A 27,266-nucleotide genomic window follows, 5' to 3' on the forward strand; every position below is an offset into this window, starting at 1 on the left:
TAAGGAGCGATTTTCGGCTAAGAACCCCCCTCCCGACTTTGTAGGAGAAAAGTTTAATACGCCCTACGAAGGGTGTGTTAAGGCCTGGATCGCCGGCTATAATAAATTTATTCGGTGTGTCTCCGTATATAGTATTACTAAGCGCTATAAGAAGTGTTTCTTAGGCGGGTATAAATACCACCTATAGTAAGCGTTATTTTATCGAATAAAGCTAAGCAGAAGCTAATAAGCATAGCCCCTTAGTTATAGTCCCTATAGCCCGCCGCGCCGCTATCGCTAAGAAGGAGGTAGCTAAAGAGGTTAACGTTAGTGTTAATAATACTATAAGTTCGCTCCTAGACTATAGTTAAGAAGCTATCTTCTGATTTTTATAGCTTTTTAACTATCTACGCCTAGCCCTACGCCTATTCTAGGATCTGCTTAAGTGCCCCGAGTATCCCGAGATTTTCGAGCCGGCCCACTAGGCTCCTATTACTCTAGGAGCCGGTACGGTAGCGGCCGTTAGTACTAATCCTAAAAAGAGGATTAAACACTATTTAATAACCGCTATTAAGGATATTTTCGGTATAGTGGATAAGGCTCGTAAAAGCCGGGTTAGCGGGGCCTCTTATAGTATTACCCCCTTTACTCTAAATAAGCAGAACTAAGCTAGTAGAGAGGAGGCGCGGGCCGATAAGGCCGCTATTATTAAGGGTACCCCTAAGGGTAATAATATTACTATTAAGGGAGGTTATAATATTATTATTTAAGTATTATTAAGGTAGTTTAGTTATCCGTTCCGGCTTTAGCCGATAAAATCCTATCCGTTACTACGCTACTCTAAATTCCTAATTATCGCCCGCTAATTAGGTTAAGATATACTTTAAATTACTCGAACTTTTAATAACTAAGGGCCTTCGTAAGCCCGTCTACCGGTATCTCGGCGGTTAGTAAGTAAACGATTTAAAAAGCTCCCTTCTTATACTCTTAACGTATCTATAAGCTTTAAATATTAATATAACGAAGCCTAGTCTTAATTCGGGCGCGCTCTTCCACTATAAGTCGAATCGTCTAGCAGTTATTATAGGCTATTTCCTAGGGGGTCCCGGGGTTAAACCGTATTTCTATAAATAGCCGTTTTAAGCTTATAGTCTCTTTTATAGTTTCCTATAAAGCGAGCAGCTTAGCTTCCGTTAAAGAAGTCGTGATAGTCGATTATCTTAAGGCTTTCTAAACCACTAAACCGCCGAATAGGCTAATAAGATAGCCTTATAAGGAACGCCGGGTTTCGAGGTTATTAATAAAGGATACGTCGCTTATAATTACTATAGCCTACGTTACGTAGCTCGAATCCATACTATACTAAATCATTAAGTCCCGCGTTACGTATAAGTAACGAATAGCTTATTCCACGGCGTCTTAATACTCTTTTAACGGGTTAGTTAGGAACCTAAAAAGCGAGGAAGCAGAAAACGCGACGTCTAGCTATAGCATCACTGCTATATAAAGTAATAAGCTAACCTTCTCCTAAAAAGCCTTAATCTCCTATAGTATAGCCTAGTCCTCCCGCTTTATAAGCTTTATAGCAGGGATTAGTATACTAGGATATATATTCCGATCTACCTAGTTAAAGCGAGCTACGATCTTTTCTATATATAACTCGTGCGATAAGAAGATCTTTTGGTTAGGTCGGTCTCGGATAATACGTATACTAAGAAACCACTCTACGTCCCCTTTCTTAGAGAGCTTATATTTATCTTTTAATCCCTTAATAGCTATAAAAGCTACGTATAGGCGGTCCCGATAATAAAGGAATAGAATATCGTTTATAAAGAATACTATAAAGGTATCGCGAGCTTCTAAAAAGAATAGGCATAGTTCTTCCTTACTATAAACTAAACTAATAGATTCGAGTATAGCAGTAAGGTCCTTATACTATAGAAAAAGAGAATCGCGTAGGCCGTATAAGGCTTTATTGAGCTCTAAGCTAGTCTCGGGCTTCTTAAAGCTATCCGGTAACTAATAGATAATAGGCTCGCCGTCTTTACTTCTTTCGGCGTTAATAAAAGCGTTAACGACGTCGAACTACTTAATTTCTAGATCGAACTATGCTACTAGAGCCATTACTACGCGGAAAGACTAAGAAATAAGCGTGGTAGTATAGGTGCCCTCGATTATAGAGCTTACCTATAAGTCTCCTTAAATAATAAGGCGCGATTTATATCGCTCTAAAATACCCTCCTTATTAAAAACGTATATAAACACCTATATTAGGGGAATTAGCCTTATAATAGCCTGGTTCTATGGGATCTCTCGCTACGTTTTCTTTTTAAGCAGCTTATTCACTTCCCGATAAGCTACTTCTTTAAATTATAAGCCTATAGGATATAAGTAAAGGTCTCTTTAGTGCCTCGGCGGAGTCTTAAGGTTATCGCGATATATAGGGTTATCGCTTTTAGGCTCTAATAAAAAGGAAGAAGTCTCTGCCTATTTACCCTTAGTAGCCGCTAAAAACACTAAATAAAGCGTTAGAACGCTAGCGGGATTAGCTATAATTTCCTCTCTAAGCTAATTAGGTATTAGAAAGGTAAAAAAATACTATTATCCCGCGAGGACTAGATCCTCGTCTAGTTCTATTATATAAGTCCGTGGATTTATCCTTATAGCTTTACCCTTAGCCCTTAGTTACGCGATTCTGGAACTTCTACGCGGGGGACCGCTTAGCGGCGGCTAAGGCGCTACCCGCCGTTTCGCGGTATATATAGGCTTCGGTGCCGTAAAGGTAATTAACTTAGTTAAAGGGGTCGGGGTTAGGCTCTCCTCCTGTCCCTAACTCGGCTTAGATACTGCCTTATTAGGGAAATAAGGCCTATAAACCTATAAGTCCAGCTCTAAAGTCGGTTTAAGAGCTGGTTCCGGGTTATAACCGTCCGGATAAGGTTCGGGAGAAAGGCCTGGGTCTAATATATACGGCGCCAGGACCGTAGGAGCCTATAGGATCAGGACCTCGGAAAGGTCAGAACCAATCGCCGTAGCTATAGATAAGCTGCTTTTAACTTCCTAGAATTACGTTAGTTCCGGGGAAGGTTAAGGGGTCTAAAGACTAAACTGGGTCGGTGTATACTAGGCGGTAGAAGATAATATACTACTCTTAATAGTAGCTAAGTCGCTCTGTTTTCCGGATAGAGCTGCCTATATATACGTGTCTACCACCCCCGAGCTCGTAGAATAGGACTCGGAAATACTAGAAGGGTCCACTTATAAGATCCAGTAATTATCTAATAAGTCTTTTTCCTCGATTTATACGATCTACTCGGAAATCTCCTTTATAGGCAGCGCCTCCGAGCTTTCTATATCTTACTTATAGAAGATCTACTCGTTAAAACTCACGTTATGTATAGAAATCACCTTATTTAGTAGCGGAACCTAAATCCGGTAGATATTATAAGCTATATAGCCTATAAGATACCCGATATAGGCCTTAGGGCTAACCTTAAATCTCCTTTTATCTTTACCTGCCTCCTTATCGCGGATTAATAAATATACACGGCACCCGTAGGCGTGGACGCTGCTTTAATCCGGGCGCAGGTCGGTAGTATACTCTTTAATCGGAATCGGAGCTTTATACCTAAACCAGATATAAAGGAATTCGACTAGGGATTTCTACTTAAGCCGCTATAATAGGCTTATATTATATAGGTATACTACTACTTTTAACGCTTCCGGCTATATCTTTACTAAAAGACTAGCGCTATTAAGCATAGCGTTTATTTTATCCGTAATCTCCTTAATAAGGCGTTCGATACCGCTATTCGGTTCGTGAGTATAAAGGGGGGTCGTTTCCAGGTCTATACCCTCCACTCCGCTTTAGTGCCTATAACGCGACTTTTTACCTAAAGACAGCAGGCTAGGCTTATTATCGGAGCGTAGTTTATAAATCATAACCTAAAACTATCTCTTAACCCACCTCTCGAAGCTAAAGAGAACGCGGAACACCTCGTCTACTATCCTAGACGGTAACGTTATAACGAAGGTCTAACCGCTATATTTATCCCTAAAGAAAACGGCCCACCTATCTCCGTTATAGCCGCTTAGAAAGTCCCTAATATCCTATAGGACGCGCTAAAAGGGGCGTGGTAAGCGATTCTCTGACTTCCGGCGTAAGATAACCCGAGTTTAGTAGGTTATCCTATAGGTCTTATAGTTATACCGCTCGGTTCTAGAAATCTACACGTTTCGGGCGTTCCTAACCAGCGCGCGGAGCGCCTCTAGGCTAAGATAACCTGCCCTTAGATACCATAGATTCTCGATATCGATATAGGGACGTGGGGGGTCGTAAGAGGGACGAAAGCGTGGCCTTAGTTAGTAAGCTACTACTATAAGCAGCTAGATAGGGTCTATACGGATCGGTATCACCCCCTAGCTTTTAGGGCCTAAATAGGAAGAAAAAAAGTACGAAGAAAGGGGCTTATATTTAAGGAAGGTAAGGTTATATTAACGGCTTATCTTTAATAAAATCTCGCTCTTTTTAGGAGTTCCGTAGCGCAGGGAGTAATCGTACCCTTAGACCTAAATCCTAACCCTTTATAGCAGAGCCTTAGAGACTATATTCGTGTAAAACCCTTTAATAACAGCTACCTTTTTTAGCGTTAAATCCACCTTCGGAGCTCCTCTAGCGCTATTAAAAATCCCTTATAGCACTCGGGTACTATAGCCTAAGATCAGAAAGAAAGTTATGCCGGCCTCGATATATTCGCTATTAGATAGGACGAATATACCGGGCTCGAGGAGGTTAAACGAGTTTACTAGATAGGTAGCTCCGTAGTTATTAAGTAAAGTGCTCTTTAAGAGCGGATATAAGCTAGGCGTTATAGTAATAAAAACCTACGTAGCTTAGTGCTCTCCGTAGATTATATCGGGATCTAAAATGACCGCGACGATATAACCTGGATAGGTAGGAGAGTTACTGCTTTTCGATAAATCCGCTCTAGCGGTCTAGCCTAACTTTACTTAGTTTTCACGGAGCTACTTCCAGTATAACTTTTAGTATTCTACTCGGATCTTATCGCACCGGGCCTTATCTAGCTTAACCTTCGGGTCCGGGCAGCTACCGGTAAGCGCGTATTTTAAATAGTTATAATATATAGGCTTCTAACGGTATAAGCGCTAATAGGGGTATTCGTAGGACCGCCGACCCCCTTATCCGCTATCCTTTAGTTAATCGGAACGGCCGCTAAGTATAGTATATACTACTAAGCCGTTATAGGCGTTCGACTTCGAATCGTGGATAAAATCGATAAAGGACTAGCTATAGTTAAGGATCTCTAGCTAGATATTCTTCCTACGATAATCGCCTAATTTAAGCAGCTTAGTAAAGGACCACTAGGGCGTAAAGCGATATATAGCTAGTATAAACTCGCGGATTACTAAAATCTCGTCTACCTCCTTCTATCTATAGTTTCTGGCGCGCGATAATTAACGGATCCAAGCTTCGTACTAAGCCTCCGGCTTAGTATTTCCGCGTTAGGCATCGCGTAGAATAGATCGGTAATCGTTCTGGATAGTCGATAGGATAGTAAGCTCGCTAGGAGCGTAGGCGTCCTTAAGAGCTTTAAGCAGCTAGCGAATAGTATAACGACCCTCGCGGACCGTGGATATAAGCGGCTCTGCCCGTATTACCGAGATAGCTTTAAAGACAGCCATCTCGAAACCAGTAACGTTACTAGTCTTCCGGATCAGAGACAGGATCGTTTTAAGCTTCCTAGTAAGGGGTTAGTATTCCTTTCTCTTTAAATCCGAGGACTATAGTGCCCTAAGCAGAGCTGCTTTAACCTTATTATCGGATAATTACTTAACGACTTCGCCGCTACGGGTTATAAGACGCTCGCGGATCTTATGCTCGGAAATAGGATTAAGCTCTGGCAGGATATCGTTAGACTAATTAGGCTTATCCGGATCGATTATATACTATATTTCCAGCGTGCGAGCCGCGCCTCTAACTACAGAGTACTAATCGATCTAATAATTCGAGTATATAAGCTTAGGCATATCCGAAGCGTTAACCGCGTAGTCGATCTCCAGGGTATAGGCCATAGTGCTTAAAAACGGAAAAGTAAGCGAGGTATAGGTGCAAGGGAGCAGGTGATATATAACAGAAGTGGACAGGGGATAAAATAAATATAGGAAAGAGATAAAGGAATCATAACTCGGAACGGTCTTTACGATTAGTAGAAGTTACTAGTATACTGCTACTACCCGGGCTTATAACTATAACAAGAAGCTATAATTAACCGAACCGAGCTATAGAGATACGATAGATTACCTTAATTCCACACCTCAGGCTCATAGGAGGCTAAGCTATATATAGGCTATACCTCGGCTAAATACAACTAATAGGAATCCCCTTCCAGTAGCCTGTTTTATCCATAAGCCACACCAGCTCTAGTGGCTAATAGCCCAGGAGCTCGGAGTCCCAAATCCGCGCTGCGTAGCCGTACCAGTACAACTATATTTACATAACCCATTTAGTCATGTGACAGAATCGACTGGCGCCAACCCCCAAAATCACCCCATCTCATGTGACTAATTCTTTTTTTTTTTTTTCTCTTTTTTTTTTTTTTTTTTCTTTGATCCTTCCCCCTCGCTTCCTTCAGGAGCTCGACACCGAGAATGCAACTAGTCGAATACGAACCTTAACAAATGCAAGTGCATAAGCGTAGAGATGCGAGATTTTGCCCCTAGCCCGAATTACTGCTATCCGGTGAGGCAGGCCGGGCCCACGTAAAATAAACCGTCATCTCCCCCTCTACACCCTCCAGACGAGAGAGAGTCCACATGGCCATGACCGCCAGTCATGTCAAAGCAAACCGGCTATTTTCTCTTCTCTCCCCCGGATTCCCTCTTTCTAGGCATCCTCGTTTGCTTTCTTGACCAGCGTATTACACATCTATCCTCGTCTGCTTCGCCTAGAGGGTTCCAAGTCAGCTAAACTAGTCAACATCTGAGGGCCAAACCCCCCCCCTTTTCACCTCTCCCCGCTATCTTCTATCCCTCTTACATTGTGTAATAGCCCCGCCTCGAGGACACTTCAAGAAGGCGAGTCGTCTCCTCTTGTTTTCATTATTTTCACTCTTGTCTCCTTCAAACTCTCCTCTTCATCCAGCATCGACAACGACAGCGCTGGATTGATCATTTCTCCCTCTCACACATACATATCCCTCACTCGCTACTTATCCTTCGGACTCTTCCATCAGTCTCGGAGACTTTATTACGCCACCCCTGAGTTGTGCCGACTTGCCCTATACTTACTGGTCTCACTACTTATTACAACTACCCATACATCCATCTGCTCCTATCCTTTCAAGCGTCTGGTGTGACTGCCAAACCAAGTCACTCCTGCGTCCCACCTCTCACACATCGAAGATGGCGCCGGATCTCAACTCCCTCCCCTCTTCCCCCGTGACCACGGCCTCCAGGCCCGTGCAGAACCAAGGTTCGGCCGGAGGGAAGAAACCAAACATCCTCTACATCATGGCCGATCAGCTTGCTGCCCCCCAGCTCAAGGCCTACAACCCAGACTCCCAGATCAAGACGCCCAATCTGGATGCCCTCGCGGCCAAGTCGGTCCAGTTCGACTCGGCTTATTGTCCGTCTCCCTTGTGTGCCCCTTCGCGCATGAGTATGATCTCGGGTCTCCTGCCCATGAAGATCGGGGCTTATGACAATGCTAGCCAGATCTCCAGTGACGTCCCCACCTATGCCCATTATCTCCGCCTCCACGGGTACCACACCGCCCTTGCCGGCAAGATGCACTTCATCGGCGACCAGCTTCATGGCTACGAGACCCGCCTGACCAGCGACATTTACCCGGGCGACTTTGGATGGGCCGTCAACTGGGACCAGCCCGACACGCGCCTGGAATGGTACCACAACGCCAGCTCCATTCTCCAGGCTGGTGTCTGCGTCCGTAGCAACCAGTTGGACTATGACGAGGAGGTGATGTACAAGTCTACTCAGTTTCTCTACGACCATGTTCGTGAGGGGCCCGACTCGCGCCCTTTCTGTCTGACTGTACGTGCATAAACACACAAGGTGTCTTCTTCTTAGGCATTCTCCGGCAGCTCGGCAGCTTGACGTCTTTTTTGGTGTCTTTCTACTGGTCTGTTCCGTGCCTTTACGTGGTTGTGGTATGCTGATTGAACGGCACAGGTTTCCCTCACTCACCCGCATGACCCGTACACCATTGAGCAGAAGTACTGGGATCTTTACGAGGGTGTGGATATTGAGCTGCCCAAGGTCCGAATTCCCAAGGAGGAACAGGATCCCCACAGCAAGCGCCTCCTGAAGGTGTGCGATCTGTGGGACAAGGACTTTACCGACGAGCAGATCAAACAGGCGAAGCGGGCCTACTATGGCTCTGTCAGCTACGTAGATGACTGCGTCGGTCGCCTGCTGGACGTTCTGAAGCAGTGCCGGCTCGACGAAAACACCATCGTTGTCTTTAGCGGCGACCACGGCGACATGCTGGGAGAGCGCGGGCTCTGGTAAGTGCGGGAAAGCCTTCTAATTGCTGAAACATTGAATGTTTCTGTTTTGGGCTGACGGGATGATCAGGTACAAGATGAGCTACTTTGAGTCTTCGGTGCGCGTGCCGCTCTTCATCCACCACCCTAGCCAGTTTGAGCCTCGCCGCGTATCCCAGAACGTCTCGACCCTGGACCTCCTCCCTACCATGTGCGACCTCGTGGGCACCAAGCCTGCCGCCGGCCTTCCCATGGACGGCATCTCCCTGCTCCCGCACCTGGAGGGCAGGGAGGGTCATGACACCGTGTTCGCCGAGTACACGGGCGAGGGCACCATCAGCCCGCTCATGATGATCAGGCGCGGTCCCTGGAAGTACATCACCTGCCCCACGGATGGCGTCCAGCTCTTCAACCTGGCGAACGACCCCCTCGAGCTGGTGGACCTGGCCAAGATCTCGGCCAAGGCTGCTGAGACGGAGCAAGAGAAGGAGGCCATCCAGAAGTTGGCTGAATTCAACGCCGAGGCCGCGGAGCGGTGGGACTTGGACGCCATTACCCAAGAGGTCTTGCTCTCACAGCGCAAACGTCGACTGGTCTGGTCCGCTCTTACCAAGGGCGCCTTTACCAGCTGGGACTTTAACCCTGATGATGATGGACGAGTCAAGTACGTTTTCTTTGTCCCTTCCTTCTTGTTACACCGGTCCCTTGGAGGTGCTGATGCTTTGACGGCGCTAACTCTTCTTCAGGTATATCCGCTCTCAGATTCCCCTTGACGACCTGGAGCGCCGCGCTCGGTACCCCCCTGTGGACCAATACGGCCGGGAAATCCCGCGAGCGACCATCGGCTCCACCATCTTGGTCGATCAAGCTGGTTCTCATAACCAGTAAGTCCTCGAGCTTTTTTCGAAGTCGGCTTTCGATCCCTTTGCGGGTCTCCACGTGTTTGAACGCCTATATGACTTGGAATTTTCGCGAATTTGTGCTGTGATATCCCAATGCTGCATCCGAGCGCGCGTTTTGATTCGGTAGCATTGGCATGGAGAACAGCCAAGCTTCTACTTTTTGTTTTCATGTCTTGTTTCTTGGGCTCTACATGCCTGGTCGTGCATTTCCATGTCATGCTGCATGATTCTTGCATCATGTCGATATAGCCGCATTATATACATGAGTGCTTCGGCTTGGGAAGGGGGATCGGTACCAAAACGACCTGGAAAAAGATTCCAGGCAAACTACATTGTAAGTGCTTTTAAATTGGTCTTCACAAGCACTCTGCCTGTCCATGGTCCAGGTAGACAGGGCGGGATGGGGGAAAAGTATAAGAGAAAAGGTTTTAGGTGTCTGTGTTTTGTTCATATTACGAAACATTCAGTTCTCTGTAAAATAAATTACCTATTTTTATACTGTTCTTTTCCTTTTCACTATAAGAATGTAGCATGGCTTTCTCAATATCACCACCTCACCCGACGTTGGGTATTGGCGCAGAGCCGCACCCGGTCGTCTCCAGAATTACCGGCGTTAGATCTCACCAGTGATACGTGATGCCCACCCACCTCTGTTCCCCAAACTGGACCTCAACCACGTTAGCTTCTCTCTATTATGCGGCTGGAGCGGGACTGCTCCAGGATATGGGGTAATGATACAACCCACCATTAATCAACCGGGATTTGTGGGTGGCTAGAGATACATGGTCGTGCCCAGGATCCGGACCTGACCTTGCATTGTACTCAGTACACCGAATGTGTTTCGGTGAGCAACCACAATTAGCTTGAGTAATACTTACCCCACATCCCCTCGCTCCGAGGTGAACTCGGTGAGAATCATCAGCTCTGCACCAAACCAAACTCGTCCCTGCCACTTCTCGACCTCATCGAAAACTCGACCCAATTCACCGCATTCATCTCAATCTCTTCATCGCCTTTCTTCCCCATTACTTGCATACCAATTGAAGCAACCCAACCTCATACACTCCCTTCAGAGCACCTGCGCCCTTTCACCAGCCAGCAGCATTCTGCTTTTACGAATCCTCGAGACGACACCCTCCCGACGCAATACTTCCGACACGAGCTGGGATAACCTCCGTTCGTAACACCGATTGATAACATGACATACGGCTCGCGGAATCCGGTCAACGTGCTAGGTCTCACCGACGACGAGACCAGGTCCATCGAGCAGACGCGTCATCGTCTGTACCAACTGTCCAACAGTATTCAGAGCTTCAAGGCCGACATTGTCAAGAGCAATCCGCTTCCTCCCCCGTGCGTAAATATATCCACGTGGATGGCGAGATGCCGCCCCCTTACTTTTTCTTTTGCTAACGGCTATTTCGCAGATCGTCTCTCCAAGCACAATACCACATTCTCCTCCGCAACCTCCAATCCCTGCTCGACGTGCTCACCGAGAATGCCGTCCCCTTCGCCCACACCTCGATCCATCCCGCCGTCAACTTCCCCGGCCGCACGCAGGAGAACGTCCTCCTGACGCTGCTACGCAAGAAGCGAGAGCCCGAGGTCGAGGAGCACGTGGAGCGCGGCCTGGAGAAGACGCGAGAAGTGCGCGCGTCCGGCGCGGCGTCCGGCGGGGGGGACGGGCTGCGGAGGCTCCAGGCCGTGTGGGACGACATACGAGAGTGGACGCAGGGACGCGTGCAGCAATACGTGCTCGAGGAGGCGGGGGACGGGTACACGCGCAAGGAAAGGGAGGAGGGGATCGAGAAGGTGCGGACGGGTCTGAAGAGGCCGGTGGAGGACCCGGAGGAGAGCGAGGATGAAGAGGACGAGGAGGGGGAGGGCGACGGCGAGGGCGATGTCGTGATGACGGATAGCCAGGGACGGCCGCAACAGCAGCAGCAGCAGCAGCAGCCACAGCAACAGCAACAGCTGCCGGAGCCGGAGGTGTTCTTCTGGTTTGCCTCGCGCGGCGACTTTGAGCTGCCTCGCAACATTGAGTTGGAGAAGGATGCGGCGAAGAGGTCGCGACTCGCTGTCAGCGGCGGAGTTCCCCGTATATGAAATCGGGTTGACACTGGCAGTAGTCGCTGTTGGCCGCCACTCGGCACCTACGGGGAGCGCAGTGATGCCGAAGCTTACCAAGGCAGCCTACGATGGGTTGGGGCGCTGTCTGGGATGTACTGCCGGCTCTTGTGGCCACGTTTCTACAACGTTGCCATCGGTTCCGTTCGTATACTGAGGCAAATGGATGGGCATGATGTGAGTTGTCTCTTGGTTTCAGCTGCGACCGTGGGACATGGCGTTCTCGGGGTTCGTTTATACCTACCTACATGCGATCATATCAATGTCCCGAGTTCAGCTGTTAACAATCTTTCTTTCCCAGTCGCCTGTCACGCCCTTCACCAAGGGACCGAACTACTTAACTCTTAACCCCCGGCCCGTCTATCTATAACACGATCAGCACATGCTGTCTTGTCAGCGATGCAACCAATGTGGCCGACAGCCGACAGCGATACTGGACTACGTGTTCCCCTATTCGAGATTCCGGTGATAGTTGCGGCGCAAGACATCACCGGAACTATGCAATTAGGTTTACAGAGTATACCATGGTCAATCCATTGGCACCGGCTTTTGCACGCCATTCAAGTTCTCTTGGCTTTCTACCAGTGAATCACGAGCTCCCGGGCCATACATGACAGCGCAACGGGCCACAATACTCATAAGCAACACTCTGAAGAGGTCACCGGCTTCATCTGGAGCTGTGCCTCGTGTTTTAGAATTCACCTCCTCCATTCACTTCCATTATCTATGTTGGCTATGCTGCGGTATATATGAGGTCATCCTGAGCTCTCTCTCGTGGCCAGTTCTCACCAACAACACAGCTTGCCTCGCGTACAGCATCGACTAGGCGATCAACCTTGACGTCGACTCTCACTTGGCCAAGAGTAGTCCTTGCTTCGGACATGAGTTCAACCGGGAATTTCGTCTTCACAGTACATACGCAAGGTGAGCACTTCAGCACGGTATCATGTTCGAATCTCGCCGATATACTAACCAAGGGTGAATCAGAGATATGACAACCTTGACCTCGACCAAGTTTCCCGCTTGCTTTACCACAGTGCTAGACTACTATCGTAGAAACGGCATGGACGAGCGTACACTCTTTTGGCTCAATGTCAGCATCCTTCTGGGTATATTGGCCGCCGCATGCTGCTACCCTCGGCTATGGCGACCAAGCACCGTTCTTCTCCAATACATGATGTACCAAGTTCTACTGCCGGTGGTCCAATTCGTTTGGCCTGCCATACGCTGTTTTGCTTTGGCGTTTGGGGGCATATGTTCCCTGAGTGTTCGGGCGCTCCTCTTCCTCTGTGTCGACGTCCCAGACGCGATGAGCGAGAGGATGAACAGGATCCGCTGGAGGCTTCGCCGGGACGCAGGTATTTTTGTTCCCAAGAAGCTGAAGCACGTCGACCTTGCCAACAGAGAAGAGGTCGACACGTACTGGGAAGTGTATGCACCCAAGTTTGACGTGAACAAGTCGGTGACTCCGAGGTATGGGTATGGGGTCACGGGGACGAGTGATGAGCGCTGCACCCTACGGCATAAGCTCTGGTTGAGGCCCGCGCGGGCTATGGTAACGCGGCACCATTCTCGGTCGAAGACTTGTTGAGCTGGAGAAGACCGAGGGGTCAGTGAATCGACTTGGTTCGATGGTGAGCAACAAACAATACATTCAAGGCTCTCATGGCCCAGACGTGAACTCAGAACACATATATCCCTCCATGGACAGTAAGCCACATGGAGCCTTTTACGGCTACACATGTACAACGCAAGGGGTTCTTGTCCATCGCTTACATGACAGCAGCATTCAAAATTCCGGCGCCAGCAAATCAGACGTGCATTCGAGCCACCCGAGGAATGCGGAAACGACAACGAGACTCACGAGGAGCCTCGTGGGACTTGGCAAATAATTCAACGGCGGCTTGCTAAGATGGATGAACGGGGGCCGGTATTCGTGTTGAATACTCGCCTTGTTATACCTACACGTACCGTCAGCTGTTTAGAGCGACAGATAAACAATGGTTACCTGCTTCACCACCACATGTACTTTTGCCTTGAACCATCTATCAAGCTATTTTACCATGTCTCAGATGTACCCGCGACTGCCACTCAAGGTACCTCCAGTTATTAGGTACCTTACAAGGCGCTCGAGGGTGCCTGACCGAGCTCTTCAACTCAAGCAGTGGCCTTATGATGTCAGCACCCGAAGCACCCGCATCGTTCCTGCCGCTTCACTGAAGTTTGCTCCATCTTTCCCGGGGGGGAAACCACGACCACTCTGTACCGTATACAAGGTACCAAGTCATTCGCATTGGCACCTCCGTGTCATATATTGGTCCCTCGATTCCTCTCCGATTCCTCTCCGATTCCTCCCCCTTCCCCGGTGTGAACGCTCGTTGGTCCTCGCTCACCCTCCTTTCGTCTTGGCCCTTTTGCCAAGGTCGCCAAATCTTGCTCGTCTTTCGCCCTAATTGAGCTAACAAGGGCGCACGCGTCCTGGGGAATGCGGAAACGCGAACCAAGGGTCTCATTCCATGCCAGCAACCCGCCGTGTATCCGGGAGTGAGACATGGATGGAACCATCCCCCGAGTTCATGTTGATAAAACCCCCTTGCCGTTCCCTTGTCCTAACCGTCGGGGAGTTACTCATACTGGACTGCTGGGTAGGGTTGTCGAATTTCCTACCTATTCATATACTCGTAGCTCTCCCTGCGTGTTAGCAGGTATATGAGGGTAGGTAGATTCCATTCGATACCCATACATTTTCTATGGTAAGCACGAGATGTGGTAATGTATTTTCCTTAGATATATTATCGCTTTTCCGTCTCTGAGCACTCAAAGCCAAGGAGACCAGTCCATCGCGTCGCTTGAATCGGCCACTTCTCTCATCGTTACTGTTGTCGTTCTGTCTCCTTTGCATCTTTATCCTCTCATCCACTCTTCTCGTTCCTTTTTTTCCTTGTCACCTCCTCTATGCTCATGCTACGGAGTAGGTGCGTGGAAACATCGTTATATGAACAAGCTACTCTACAAGCTCCATCCTCACCCCCGACAGCTCCTACCTGACACCGGGGACCTGTCCTACCTCCTTAGATCGAACTTTAAGTAGTACCCTCGTTGGTAACCCCGTATTCATTCTCCCCTACCTAGGTACGTCATACCACCTGCAGGCAGACTTGATATCCAGCATCTTGGGCCACTTCTCCCGGCCTCCTGCTTCCCCCACTGTCGACATATGCTGTTCATACATCATGTACATCATGCACATCATTTCCATGCTGTATACTGACACGCTCAGCTCCGCGCGCAGGGCTATATCGGCCATGCGGTCGAGGTGGATAACCAATGCGCTCATCGCCCTGCTCCCGAGCTTCCTCGTTGACCAGCTCCGCCACGAGCATCACCCCAAGGCCCTGCGCCTGCATGCGACATCATACATCGATGGCCTCCGCGGGGTGGCCTCGCTGATCGTGTCCATCTGCCACTACACCGAGGACAACCACGACTACTTTGTCCCGTCATGGGGTTTGAACAAGACATCGTCCGCCGCCCTCCAGCTTCCTTTTGTTCGCCTCATCTTCTCGGGCCGGCCCATGATCCACGTATTCTTCGTCATCTCCGGCTTCGTCCTCTCCTACAAACCCCTCAAGGCACTGCACGCCCGCGATGTGGAGCGTTGCCAGGCCATCTTGGCCTCATCCGCCTTCCGCCGACCCATCCGTCTTTTCGGCCCATGTGTCGTATCGACCTTTATTATCCTCCTCCTCATCTATAGTGGATTCCTCTACGAACCCCTGCCGAGCTTCTACGAGCAGTTGGAAGACTGGTGGCATGCGCTGTTCCGCAGCATCACCTGGCCGTGGTCCTGGGACTACGACCTCCGCCCCACCTACGACATCCACCTCTGGACCATACCCATCGAGTTTATCCACTCGATGCTGCTCTTCATGGTCCTCCTGGTCGTGTCGCCCATGCGGCGCCCACTCCGCCTTGCCGCTTTGGTCTCCATCATGTTATACTGTCTCGGCTGTGGTCGCTGGGCCGCTTTTGAGTTCATCGGCGGCAGCCTGATAGCCGAGCTTCACCTCAAGCAAGCGGACAAGCCTTTGACTCTGACGAAATTCGTGGAATGGAAGCCCCGGCAAAAAAACAACGCCAGCGACAACGGTAATGACCACGCCAACGCCAATATAAAAGTCCGGTCCGTCATGAAGACGGTACTCTATACCGCCGTCGTTCTCCTGTGGTGGTTCATCGCGGGTTGGCCCAACGAAAACGCCGAACGGACTCCGGGCATCCACTTCCTCCTCGCCAAGACCCCCGAACCCTTCTCCTCCATCGAGCAGGACGAGCGCGGACCGCAGAAATTCTGGTTTTCCTTGTCGGCCATAGGACTCGTCTGGACCATCACTCAGGTCGACCTTTTGCAGAGATGCCTGGAGAACAACGTGCTGCAATACCTCGGCCGCATCAGTTACGCTTTGTACATCGTCCACGGGCCCATTCTCAACATGGTCCAGGGCCGCGTCATCGGTCGCGCCGCGTCCACGGCGGCGAGCGGGAACCCGGGGAGCAAGCACTTCCGCTCAGGGCCCGTGGCGAGTGGACTCAAGGGGCTCATTGGGGCGGACACGCCGACGCAGCAGACGCTGGTGTGGATCCTGGGCATCGTTATCATGTGGCCCTGCATCGTGTGGGTGGCCGACGTGTTTTGGAGGTTCGTGGACCGTCCCATCATGACAGGGGCGAGAAGGTTGGAAGACTGGTGCTCAGACGGTAGATGACCAGTTGGGAAGTTGTAAGGACTGGGAATAGAAGGTGCAACAGAAGACGGGAATGCTAGCAGAGCAACATGCGGCATGTCGTAGGGGGACCTTAAAAAAAAAAAAAAAAAAAAAAAAAGGCACATAGGAGTAAATAGGCAAAGCGAGTCTGGCGTTCCAAGGTGTTTGTTTGTCTTGAGGATCTGATTTCTCCTTTTTTCATATTCGATGAGAAATTATGGCTACAATTCTTTTTCCTTTGAATATAAATTCACCCAGTTGATGCTGCCTCTGGCGGAGAATAAAAATTAAAGAATTGGAATTACTCCGACTCGGCGGGCCAGAAGGACTCCTCGGCCAAAAGAACGTCCCGCCACACGGGCTTCACCCGCTCCAGCAACTGGGCCTTGACCCCCTCGCCGCCCGACGCGACCAGCTCGGCCACGGCATCGTCGATGATGGCGGCGAGGCGGTGGACGAACCTGGCAAACTCGTCGTTGGTCCAGTTGTGGAGGAACTGGGTGCGGAGGGCGCCACCGTCGGCGTCCTGCGACGGGTCGGCGCGCGGGGTCAGGCGGGCCTTGACGCCGGACCAGGCGTCGAGGTAGCAGATCTCGGTGCCCCAGTAGAGGACGGCGGCTTCGAGCCAGGGGAGGGGTTGGCCGGCGGGACCGGGGGCGACGGAGCCGAAGAGGGATTCCCAGCGGCGGAGGCCTTGTAGTTTCTGGTCGTCCGGGACGGTGGGGGCGGTGTGGTCGCCGGTGGAGGAAGTGGTGGGGAGGTCGAGGGAGAGGTTGTAGCGGGCGGCGGTCTCGAGGAAGAAGTTCTCCTCGCGGCGCACGTTGACGAGGGCGTCGACGAGCCAGTCGAGGAGGCGGGTGGCTGGGTCGGGGTTCGGGGAGGAGGAGGAGGGAGGGGCGAGGTCGGGGACGGTGAGGAAGGAGAGGAGGCGGCCGGTGCCGCGGACGTAGGCGTGGATGTAGAGGCGGTCGTTGGCGAGCCAGCGGCTGAGGAGGGATTTCGAGGTGGTGCCGGCGGCGGCGGAGGTGAGGAAGGGGGATGTGGTGGCACGGGTGTAGTCCTCTGGGGAGGAGGCGAGGAGGGTTTGGGTGAGGGAGAAGGCCATTTTGTCTTGGTCCGTTGTTGTTTTCGTGATGTTTTTTTCTGTTGTTGTTGTTGTTGTTGTTGTTGTTGTTGTAATGTTGTTGTAATGTTGTTGTTTCTCTGCCTTGCTTAACGCTTGTGATGGAGAGTTCGTCCGTAGGAGAGGGGGAAGCTAGTGATAATTATAATCTATATGGAAAGGAGGAGTAATAAAATTATATGAGGCAGTTGTTGTTGGTTCCCATTGATACACTACATTGAAGATGGGAATTTGTGGATTTCCCCTCACATATCGGCGGCTTGGCTGCCATTCTCGGCCTCTCTCACTTGATTGTATTCCGACCTCGGAACTGTTGGTTCGTGAAATCTAGACATCTTTACTAATAGACATTTTTATTTCGGCATGACGTTGAATGGTGTTCATTGGGCGATTAGTGATGTTCGTGATGGGATCGTGCTCCAACAATCCAGATCTACGGAGCAATTGACCCCTCACGATGTGTCTACGTAGTGTAATGGATTATATTATGAAGGGACATCTGCTGACAAATGAGTCACGACACGTACCTTCCCAATAATGTACGAATATGTACCCTCGCACCAGTTAGCCAACAAACTTGAGTTGTTTCTGTGAAAGGGTACTTATGATGAATTGGCCGCCGTCATTGGTCAATTCCCTACCTTGTCTGTCCACGGACTGATCGCACTGGAGAACTTCGCCTTGACTTGGTTGTCCAGGCTGCGGATGGCCGCACGGAAGTACGAATAAGCAGTAACATGAAGTACTGAGTACTGTATTACTGATACAACTTTTGTAAGCTGTGAGCTGGTTGTGACTCTTACACCTGTGCCAATGACAACCCAGGAATATGTATTTATGCCCTGACTTGATGCGGTGAGGATGTACGGATAATCTTCTTCATCCCCTTTTGTCGTGTTTACTGGCCAGACGCAGAGCCAGAGCTCTATGAGGCCAAAGAGAGAAGTATCAAGAAATCATGGACGCCCGATGCCAATGCGGCCAAGTCGCCTTCAAGACGCCGCTCCCCAAACCCCTTGCCCTCTATATCTGCCACTGCAGCTCGTGCCGTAGACAGGCCAGTTCCGCATTCGGCACCAGCGCCATCTTTCCTCGTTTCAAGCTGCCTGATATGGATTTATTGAGTGTCTATGCGTGAGTGTATCCTGATTGTTCTCCTGCCGCTCATGTCGTGAGATTGTAGTATACGGTTTGCGGTGTCTCAAGTCCTGGTGAGATGCGAGCCGAGCGGCAATCAATTTAAACAGAGTTGACACGCCTGTTATCTAGACGACCCACGGCATCAGGACATACCCTTTACTGGTAAGCCACGTCCAGCGATCCAGTGCCCCGGCCTACGACATGTTCTGCTTGGTGTGCGGCAACGACTATTAAAGCCTGTCCTGACTGGATCATCCCCTGAATAGCTACTTCTGTCGAAACTGCGGCACCCGCCTCGTTCATGCCACACCCGTATGTTTGATCTACTCGTCTCCTTTCTTACTCTTCTCACCCCTTGCCCTTCCCACATCACTGGTCACTGCATAAACGTCATGACAGCGCAGGCCAGCTCCTAACACGAAATGTCCCACACTTGCCACAGAGCAAGGACGTCGTCTCCGTCAAGGGAGGCTGCATTGAAGGTCTAGATTGGTCCAAGGCCGTACACATTTGGACCAAGTCCGCCATGGTGCCCATCCCGGAGGGCTCCGAAACCCACGCCGAAAGCAATATGAGCGGCGGTTTTCGCTCTGCGTCCGCCGGCACTTCGTCTTCTGCTGGCTCCTCGGCCGACTTGCCCGAGACCCATTACCGCGAAACCCAGGAAGTGTTGGACCAGCCTAATGATGAGCCCCTGCCGTCTTCCGAGGCGGATCGTGCAGGTGGACCAGTCGTCGGCGCTTGCGAGCTGAGCGGTTGAGGTGCAAAGGGAGAAACATTCTCTTCTTGGATCCCCTTTACTTCGGCTTGAAGTAAATCTCTACTCCCTCCATCATTATCCTCCCCTGTCTTTTTTCCCCAACGTCCTGCTCAAGCGGGGAGATGAGTGGAGTTGGCCAAGTCTGCCTTTCTACGGAATGAGATGCACACCGTCAAGTGTTGTGGTGCCTTGACTCCGAGTCGCTGTTCCTTTATTGGAGCGGGTGTATTTGCGAGAGGGACGTTACAAGGGGGAACAACCAAATAATCATATACTTCATTCCATTCGTTTACTCATCAATCTATATGCAATGTATAGCTTATGCTCGTCATACGTCATTTGTCGTTTGTCAAGGACTTGGTTGGAGTCCCTTCTCTTCATCGTTTATGCCGTGAGAGGGACCCGTTGTGCTCTTCAGGTCTCCCACCGCCCCACGAGCGGCATCTTTTCCGCCACGGCCCTCCCCAAGCCCGACATCGGCATGCCTGGCCGGGTCGAAGACGTACATGGGGAATTCGAGAAATAGGGTGCGCTTGACGAGTGTCGGCACATTTTCGTATAATCGCGGAGGAAATGGGAATAGTATGCTCGTCCGTTGAAGATAGCAGCTGTATGCTTCCCAGTCGTTGTCCTCCTCGAACCTCTCCTTGGCATTGGGTCGTTCCAGAAGTGGCAGGCCCGAGACGAAGAGAATCAGCGTTGTGAGGACGACAGGACCGAGAATCGTGGCATACAGAGCATGCGAAGCTTGATTGCTCACATAGCGAGTATCGGCAGCCGAGATGGCAACCATGTATATGGCTGGAAAAAAAGGTGTTAGCTACGACACAATCCAGTACATGAAGACGGTGTCTTGCTGCCGGGACGGAAAATAACGCACAGAACTGAATGAGTATCTCGCCAAAGTAGTTGGGATGACGGGAAAGGTAGAAGAGACCCGTGTCGCATACGGTCTCGCGCCCCTGATGACGAGCATGGAACCGATATTTCTGGGCGTCGCTAACCGACTCGATGACCAACCCGACAGTGTACAGGACCACCCCGGCGATATCGCAGCCACCTCCAAAGGGGGGCTGCGAGAAGCGTGCGACGGCTGGCGAGTTGAGGACGGTAACGGGCAGGGAGACAGTCCAGACCCAGATCATCTGGAAAAGCCAGCCGCCGAGGCACGGGAGGAACGGGACGCGATGATGGCCGCCATGGTCGTCCTTCCCGGTCCTGAGGATGCGGAAGAGGAGAAAGCCTGACAGACGGGCGGCCCATACGACGAGGAGGATGGAGGCTACGATCTGGCGAGTATGCCACGTGCCATCGAGGGCCAAGGTGACGATGGCAAGGACAATGAAATTGGAGCCCCCTGCGAAGTCTGCATGGACAAGGTCAGCCGGGGTATGTGCTTGTGGTGCCTCTCTTTGATTTGCGTACCGGTAAGCTTGTTGCAATCAAAGATGAAGGCAATGGCGAAGAAAAGGAGCTGGTAGACGAGGGTAACCAGGGCTGTGACGGTCAGGTAGTAGCCATCCAGGGCGAGGGCGTTTTCCAAGAGTATAGAGAAATCGATCATGGTGGAATGGCGAGTTGGAAAAGCGAAGACCACACAAATTCGAGCAGACGGAAAATCAGAACAGGTTCTAAAGGGTTGGTATTGTTTTCTACATGGAGGTTGGAGATAATGGAGCGGAGCCCATTTGAATGGAGGGGGCCTTCAACCGGTAGAACACCAAGGAACGGGAAGCTGCCAAGTAACACATCGTCGTCATCCAAGTCGACCGTTGATCAAATTGACCGTTGAATGGAGATGTTGACGAGGAACAGGAACTCGATGGACGTTGGGCTTCTCGACTGTCGTCATCGAATTGCTCGATTGGGACGGACGGTGCGGATCTGCGGTTGTACTGTATACTTTTTTGTGCACAGAATTTGTTACCGATGAAATGTATAGAGTACTTTGATTGTTCGCAGAATTATGACGGAGGTGGCTGCGTCGACGCTTGGGCCTTGGCGTGCGGGAGCCGGAGGAAAAGAAGTACAACGTACAACGTAATTAGTAGCCGTTAGACACGTTGGACACACACATATTGGAACTGCGGAATATTGGCATGGAGATAATTGACGAGCGGAAGGTTGTAAGCCCTTTTTTGCACCGCTGCCGTGGTCCTCGTCCCGAGTGCTGGGTGAAAGCATCGATACAGGGTCCAGTCGGAGTCGAATGGCGACCATCTAGCATCGTACGTAGCTTTTGACTGACAGAAGGCCGCCGAGGTGATGTCTTCCATGCTGCTGCTTTACTCAGGTAAAGGAAAGAGAAGTATCACACCAATTAATGCCCAGAGATGTCAATTCAATTCCCCAACAAGTCGAGGACTGAGATGGAGGTCATCAGTTCGATTCATGTCCAATCTGCCTCTTCCCTTTTCTGTCTTCTTATACTTCCCGGCTCTTCTCTCAAATGGGTTGCCGTGCCTGCGACCAGGTCAGGTCCAGGTCCTGAACGAGGTCGAGGTCTGTGCCAAGGCCGTGCGGCTCATGATTTGTGGGATAGGTACAACGTACTTCCTTATCCCCTCATTTGCTCATTCCACACTCTATTGTCTCTGATATCTCCAGACACAGTATCTCTCGTGGTTATCGATGAAGATTCTTACTTCGTAACCACGGTCTTTGTTTAAAAGACAAATTAAAGCTGTCACTGACGTGCGAAATCGAGTCTACGTGTACATATGTACGTGAAGTACCGGTACTTTTACCTGTGCGGAGGTCAGAACGGACCCCACACGGACTTGAGAAAATTCCTATTGGGTGTTGTCTGAGAGCGGTGGGGCATCCGTTTCAGGGCACTGTTTCGACCCCTGGTAGGATTTGTCAGGAGGCTGCAACGTTTCGACGCTGCTTCAAAACCTTCAACGTATGGATGGAACTGGCTGTCCCGTCTTGCTTCCAACTGCGCCTAGAGCTTACGAAGTAGAAGTCCATTACCACCGACATATGGCCTCCTTTGTTTTCCTTTCTTTGACCATATGTCCTTACTTGTTTGTCATCGGATCTCACTGCTTTTCCATCTACGGACCATGGTACATCATCGCGGAAGAACACCTCCTGCTTGGCTCATCCCGATGGGAATAGGAGCTTCCCAGCTTAACTTGGCTGATATAGAGTCGCGAGTCCCGGGGTCCCTGACACCCGGCGGGATAGATCCAGTCCACTTTACAACGACTGGGTCTCGAAGCCCCGAGACACTGAAACCCCGGACGCAAAAGAGGCCCAAGCCGCACTAGACCATCGTCCCAAGCTTCACTTGCCTCAGACATGATGCCAAGCCATCCACATCTTCAGATTATACCCATCCCCTTGTTGCACACCGTCTTGAATCTCCCGAAGAAGGTCGTCCTTTTATCCGATTTACCGTTGACCATGCCGGTGGCCCCCACTATCAATATCTGCTTGCGCCTATTCTTCGACCGAATGTGATCGTTCCATCTTCTCCTCGGACCTCAAGAGGCCAACCCTTTCCCCTTTGCTGCCGTTTTTTTCGTTTCTTGTTGTGTGCTGGTGCCGTCAACCATCTCGCGCTTAGTTTTTTACCCTTGAGATCATGTCTGCTCTGCTTTGTCTTCTTTCGTTTTCTTGACCAGTGCCTCTAATCCGAGCAGTCTGCGACTGTCGCGTTTCTTTCGCTCTTTTACTGCCGATTACTTTCGATTCTTTCCCTTTCGCCCTCTTGTCTCATCGCCGACGGCTGGTCTGTTGAGGCACTTTACAACTTGATTGCTCCAGATACGTTGTACATAGGAACTGATCACCTAGACTCAAACGCTGCCCAACGACTACCAGGAGAACACTTGCGGCGAAACTACCATGAAGCACCCTCAGTTTCTTGTCGTGGCGGGCCTGCTGGCGTCTGCGCAGGTGAGTTGTTTCCTAAGGTATCCCAGACCTGGAGACATGCCATCTGACCCTACACCTAGGCAGCAGCGTTTGGCCGCAGCAAACAGCGAGTCGCCATCTTGAGGGAGAGAAATGTTGCCGCAGAAAACCTCGCCCCGATCGACCATGGCCACGAGATCAATGCACTTACAGTCACCGAAACGATTCGCCAGACCATCACCGTGGGTGCCAACGTCGAACCCGTCACCATACATGCGCCGGCGGCCACGATAACGCACACCATTACTATGATGCAGCCTTGTCCTGTTCTCGAGGTGCCGCCGGTTCTTGACACGCCCGTCGGTGACGGAGGGGTGGGCGGCGTCATTCCCGTCCCGCTGCCGAACCAACCCGTCTTCCCTCCTCCCGAGGCCGTCCCGCCGCCACTGGAGGAGGCGCTTCCACCGCTGGAGGGCATTCCTCCCCCGGAAGACATCCCGCCTGCGGAGGATTTCCCTCCTCCTGAAGCCAGTCCACCTGTGGAGGATATCCTTCCCCCTGACGCCAGTCTACCTGTGGAGGATATCCCTCCTCCTGACGCCAGTCTACCTGTGGAGGATATCCCTCCCCCCGAAGCCATTCCTAGCGAGGTTGTACCGCCTCCCGTGGATGCACTCCCATCGCTCACGCCCCCCGAGGCCATCTCGCCCCCTGACGATATTCCCGCCGAGAATATTCCCCCACCTGAAGAGGTTCCTCCCTCTTCCCCACCCGAAGAGATCCTGCCACCCCTGGAGAGCCTTCTTCCGCCCGAGGATGGTAAGTCTTTTCACGCGTACTCCCTTGGTGTGCAGGTTTAGGTTACTGACGTATCCAAGTTCCCGAACAACCCGAGCAGCCCCAGGAGACCGAGCAACCCCAGGAGTCGGAACAGCCCGAACAGACAGTGCCCAGCCCATCCCAAACCTCGGTTGAATCGCTTCCCACTGAGAGCCCCTCCATACCGCCTCCGGCGTCCGCGGTCACCCCGCCTCCCGCCGTCGAGGTGACCCTTCCCCCAGCTGCAGATGTTACCCCTCCTGCCGTCATCCCAGACCAGCCCGTCATCGACATCGACCTCGACGGGGTCACGCTCGAAACTCGTTTATCCCTTGGCAACCTTCTGCCGCGGCCGGCGAATTTGCGGGCGCGCGAGACACTGGCTCCCTGATCGATGCAGGGTGACAGAAAGGTCTCTGGTTCGGCGAGATGTAGAGGGAGGTTGATGAGGGGAGACAAACGGTTCAATTCCCGTTGGCAAGATACGACAATGCTGTATGGTAGATGGACCGCTTTCTACTGGTCAGGGACTGTCAGTCTGTACCCCATGAGAAGTATGAGAAGTTTGCGAAGCGCATTGGCGATGTCGATGGGGATTCTAACACCCACGACTTGTTTATTCTCTATAAATATTCTTTTGTCTCTGAATATGTGGCGCCTACTCCGCGCCAATGCAAGTGTATATAATTTCCCGCGAGGAGTACTCTTTTTTCTTTCCCCTTCCTTTCCAATTCTCAGCCCTTCGGCCCTGCATGCGAAGAGAATCAAATCCAGTTGTTTTATGTTATGGGGTATCATGGTCGAATGGCATTCCACTCTGATCAGCTTCGCATGATGCGACAAAACCGATTTCATATCTTAATGTCAGGTCTCGGCGTCTGCCTTTGGTGCCAGACGCAGCTTCTTGGCCTGCCGCTTGCTTAGCTTCTGTTGCTGCTGCTGTGGCTGTGCTTGTTCTTGCTGTTGCGCCAGAGGACTACTATTCACATCCTCGTTTTTGCGCTTCTGAGCACCCTTCAACCCCCCGGCCATCTGGCCACCCTGCTGCTGTTTCCGACCTTCCTTTTGATTCTGCCTCTGCTTCCCATGGACGACATCGCCCTCCCGCCCACCCACCTCGACGATATTCACCACGCCCTTGTACGAACTCCTCTTGAGCCCTTCGTTGACCACGACAGCGCGCGGGTTGGCACCCAGGGCCTCGTTCCCCCTGTTCGGCGCCAGCCCCCAGACGGCCATGAGGTTGACCACGTCGGCCGGCCCGCGGAGGCCCATGGCGGAGGCGGCTTCGGAGCTGATGACGAAGCCGCGGCCCTTGGTGGCGCGCACGAGGCCCGTCAGGTTGGAGATGAAGTTGGCGCGGGCGCGGGCCGCGTCGGGGCCCGCTGACGCGCTGCCGGCGGGCGGCGGGCCCAGCAGGACCTGGGAATAGCATATCTCGAAGCGCACGCCGCGCGCCACGGCCGCCATGCACGGCTTGGGGCGGAAGAAGAAGGGGAAGCGGGTGGTGAGGTCGAGGGAGATGAGGGAGGCTTCGGGGAGGGAGAGGCAGGCGGTCGAGAAGGCCTTCTCTGTTGTGGGGCGGACGGCTAGGATGTCGTATGCCGCGGCGACGGCGGCGAGGCGGTAGTTCTGGGAGGGGTCGGTGAGGGTGACGGTTGCGCGGTGAAGGACTCTGGGTAGTTTCCGCCGCGGCGTGGGAGTAGACGAGGTCACGGGTCCCTGTGGTGGCTTGGCGGTGGTGCTACTGTGAGGGTGGGGGGGTTGTTGGTGTTGGTGGTCGTCATTGTCGTCTTGGAACTTGGGGAGGGGATTGACGACTTGGGGGGGGACGGGACCAGAGAGGGAATGGTTCAGGGCGACGACGTTGTAGCCCAATGCCGCGCTGAAGGCAAGGGTGTGCTCGAGGATCGCGGGGTCCTGACTTGGCGACCATTGAATGTTGAGGTCGTAGAGCATTGTGACGAATACGAGTCGAGTTCGAGGGGTAATGGGTAACGGGCGCGAGGGGGTCGTTTTCTTTCGGCTGGTTAGCGAGTGGCTGAAGCCATGCGCGTCGTAAACGTGGGCTCCTCGTCGATCCACGGCGCAGAAAGGGCACGGCTCGCTACAGTAGTGTAGAAGCGTCCCGCTTCACGGCTTATTGGCTTGATCTATTATTATTGGGCTTGTCGGCTTGAGGCTGTGCAAGTGATGCCGACTCAGCAGTGCGTGACAGCATTCGAATAGTACAGTGCGCGTGATCGGAATACAGGCGGTGGCAGGGAGCGGGGGTGAAAAATGCAGGGAGGCTGTCGAAACGATCTGCGAGAGAGACGAGGATTTGATCAAGTCGCTTTTGCGCGTAAAAATTCGCGTCACGATGTTTCAGAAGCTTACAGGTTATTATGTAAGATGCTGTGGGGAGAGTTGGACCAATTGGAAAGCTTCCTGGGTCGTAGCTAAGATAGGAGAGCCACTGTGGCAAATGTGGGGTGAAGCTTGGGGTAGCTCCGGGTACACTGCGAGAGTCAGGTGACAGTACCGCCGATTTCCAGTACATGTGTACATGTCCTCGGTGATCACTGAGTGTTTACTTCGTAGACTCGTAGTTGATGCGTTTGTCTTAACTATAATTTTCGAAGTTAATGACCTTGTATGTAATTATAAGCAACAAGACCAAACAAAGAAAAAAAAAGAAAGAAAATAGAACAAAGAAAGGGTACCCAAAAGACACTTTCTGGTGCACTGCCACTCGCGTTTACGAAAACACAAAGTGCCGAAAGTCACTGTACATTGTACTTCCACCACTCCAGCAACCAATCGGAGAAGTAGGGGGGTATACTGCACGAACCCTCTTGGCACCCACTCTTGACACTTTCTCCGTCAACCTCAACTTCAACCTCCGTCCATCACCTCCGTCCTGCACAATTTGAGCTCCGTAGCGCAGTGCCCGCGCTCTCACCACGAATCGATTCGACTCGACCTCGGCTTGACTCGACTCGACTCCTCGACTTTGCTATTCCTATCTCGGGTCTCGGTCCCGTAGACTTTCGCCTATCGGCCAGCTGTCCTCTTCCCGTTCCGAAGCTTACCTTTCGTACGCGTCCCGTCACTCGATTGAGTGACCGAACGCCCAAAGACCGATCTCTTTTCGTCTATACTTCCCTATATTGGGCCCGAGCCACAATCTTGAGGACAGATAGGCGATTCAAGGGGGCTTGTTTGGCCGGTTCCTGTGGGGCTTATATTCGAAGAGTGTAGCATCCGGATATCTCTGATACG

General features: G+C 51.4%; 9 protein-coding genes across 9 annotated transcripts; 6 read left to right on the forward strand and 3 right to left on the reverse strand.

Annotated features, from left to right (window-relative positions):
* Positions 1 to 7,005: 7,005 nt before the first annotated feature.
* ACRALDRAFT_1051502 (uncharacterized protein) lies at positions 7,006 to 9,841 on the forward strand. Its single transcript, XM_071015691.1, has 4 exons — positions 7,006 to 8,049; positions 8,188 to 8,522; positions 8,593 to 9,165; positions 9,248 to 9,841. The coding sequence occupies exons 1-4, from the start codon at positions 7,402 to 7,404 to the stop codon at positions 9,387 to 9,389; spliced, it is 1,698 nt and encodes a 565-aa protein (XP_070874048.1). The 5' UTR covers positions 7,006 to 7,401; the 3' UTR covers positions 9,390 to 9,841.
* A 558-nt stretch (positions 9,842 to 10,399) lies between these two features.
* Positions 10,400 to 11,283, forward strand: ACRALDRAFT_1064748 (uncharacterized protein; the record flags this gene model as incomplete). Its single annotated transcript, XM_071017035.1, has 2 exons — positions 10,400 to 10,756; positions 10,831 to 11,283. Coding segments are annotated over exons 1-2 (556 nt in total), but the record flags the coding sequence as incomplete, so codon positions are not given.
* Positions 11,284 to 12,521: 1,238 nt separating this feature from the next.
* On the forward strand, positions 12,522 to 13,121 carry ACRALDRAFT_2042838 (uncharacterized protein; the record flags this gene model as incomplete). Its single annotated transcript, XM_071021290.1, has 1 exon — positions 12,522 to 13,121. The coding sequence occupies one exon, from the start codon at positions 12,522 to 12,524 to the stop codon at positions 13,119 to 13,121; it is 600 nt and encodes a 199-aa protein (XP_070874050.1).
* Positions 13,122 to 14,732: 1,611 nt separating this feature from the next.
* On the forward strand, positions 14,733 to 16,296 carry ACRALDRAFT_2053862 (uncharacterized protein; the record flags this gene model as incomplete). The annotated part of the gene is made up of 1 exon (XM_071021688.1): positions 14,733 to 16,296. The coding sequence occupies exon 1, from the start codon at positions 14,764 to 14,766 to the stop codon at positions 16,294 to 16,296; it is 1,533 nt and encodes a 510-aa protein (XP_070874051.1). The 5' UTR covers positions 14,733 to 14,763.
* Positions 16,297 to 16,597: 301 nt separating this feature from the next.
* On the reverse strand, positions 16,598 to 17,401 carry ACRALDRAFT_2106336 (uncharacterized protein; the record flags this gene model as incomplete). Its single annotated transcript, XM_071023294.1, has 1 exon — positions 16,598 to 17,401. One exon carries the CDS (start codon positions 17,399 to 17,401, stop codon positions 16,598 to 16,600), a length of 804 nt encoding a protein of 267 aa, XP_070874052.1.
* A 976-nt stretch (positions 17,402 to 18,377) lies between these two features.
* Positions 18,378 to 19,319, forward strand: ACRALDRAFT_2107887 (uncharacterized protein; the record flags this gene model as incomplete). Its single annotated transcript, XM_071023352.1, has 4 exons — positions 18,378 to 18,553; positions 18,689 to 18,721; positions 18,826 to 18,871; positions 19,002 to 19,319. The coding sequence occupies 4 exons, from the start codon at positions 18,378 to 18,380 to the stop codon at positions 19,317 to 19,319; spliced, it is 573 nt and encodes a 190-aa protein (XP_070874053.1).
* A 349-nt stretch (positions 19,320 to 19,668) lies between these two features.
* Positions 19,669 to 20,883, reverse strand: ACRALDRAFT_2107240 (uncharacterized protein; the record flags this gene model as incomplete). Its single annotated transcript, XM_071023331.1, has 3 exons — positions 19,669 to 20,120; positions 20,200 to 20,685; positions 20,745 to 20,883. The coding sequence occupies 3 exons, from the start codon at positions 20,881 to 20,883 to the stop codon at positions 19,669 to 19,671; spliced, it is 1,077 nt and encodes a 358-aa protein (XP_070874054.1).
* A 2,291-nt stretch (positions 20,884 to 23,174) lies between these two features.
* On the forward strand, positions 23,175 to 24,393 carry ACRALDRAFT_2028243 (uncharacterized protein; the record flags this gene model as incomplete). Its single annotated transcript, XM_071020521.1, has 3 exons — positions 23,175 to 23,225; positions 23,285 to 24,002; positions 24,062 to 24,393. The coding sequence occupies 3 exons, from the start codon at positions 23,175 to 23,177 to the stop codon at positions 24,391 to 24,393; spliced, it is 1,101 nt and encodes a 366-aa protein (XP_070874055.1).
* On the reverse strand, positions 24,127 to 27,248 carry ACRALDRAFT_1094407 (uncharacterized protein; the record flags this gene model as incomplete). The annotated part of the gene is made up of 10 exons (XM_071019721.1): positions 24,127 to 26,109; positions 26,140 to 26,202; positions 26,255 to 26,399; positions 26,462 to 26,503; positions 26,543 to 26,555; positions 26,708 to 26,735; positions 26,772 to 26,825; positions 26,858 to 27,000; positions 27,077 to 27,096; positions 27,170 to 27,248. The coding sequence occupies 10 exons, from the start codon at positions 27,246 to 27,248 to the stop codon at positions 24,867 to 24,869; spliced, it is 1,830 nt and encodes a 609-aa protein (XP_070874056.1). The 3' UTR covers positions 24,127 to 24,866.
* Positions 27,249 to 27,266: the final 18 nt, after the last annotated feature.

Source organism: Sodiomyces alcalophilus (assembly GCF_042370955.1).
Source record: "Sodiomyces alcalophilus JCM 7366 unplaced genomic scaffold ACRALscaffold_5, whole genome shotgun sequence".
Taxonomy (NCBI): Eukaryota; Fungi; Ascomycota; class Sordariomycetes; order Glomerellales; family Plectosphaerellaceae; genus Sodiomyces; species Sodiomyces alcalophilus.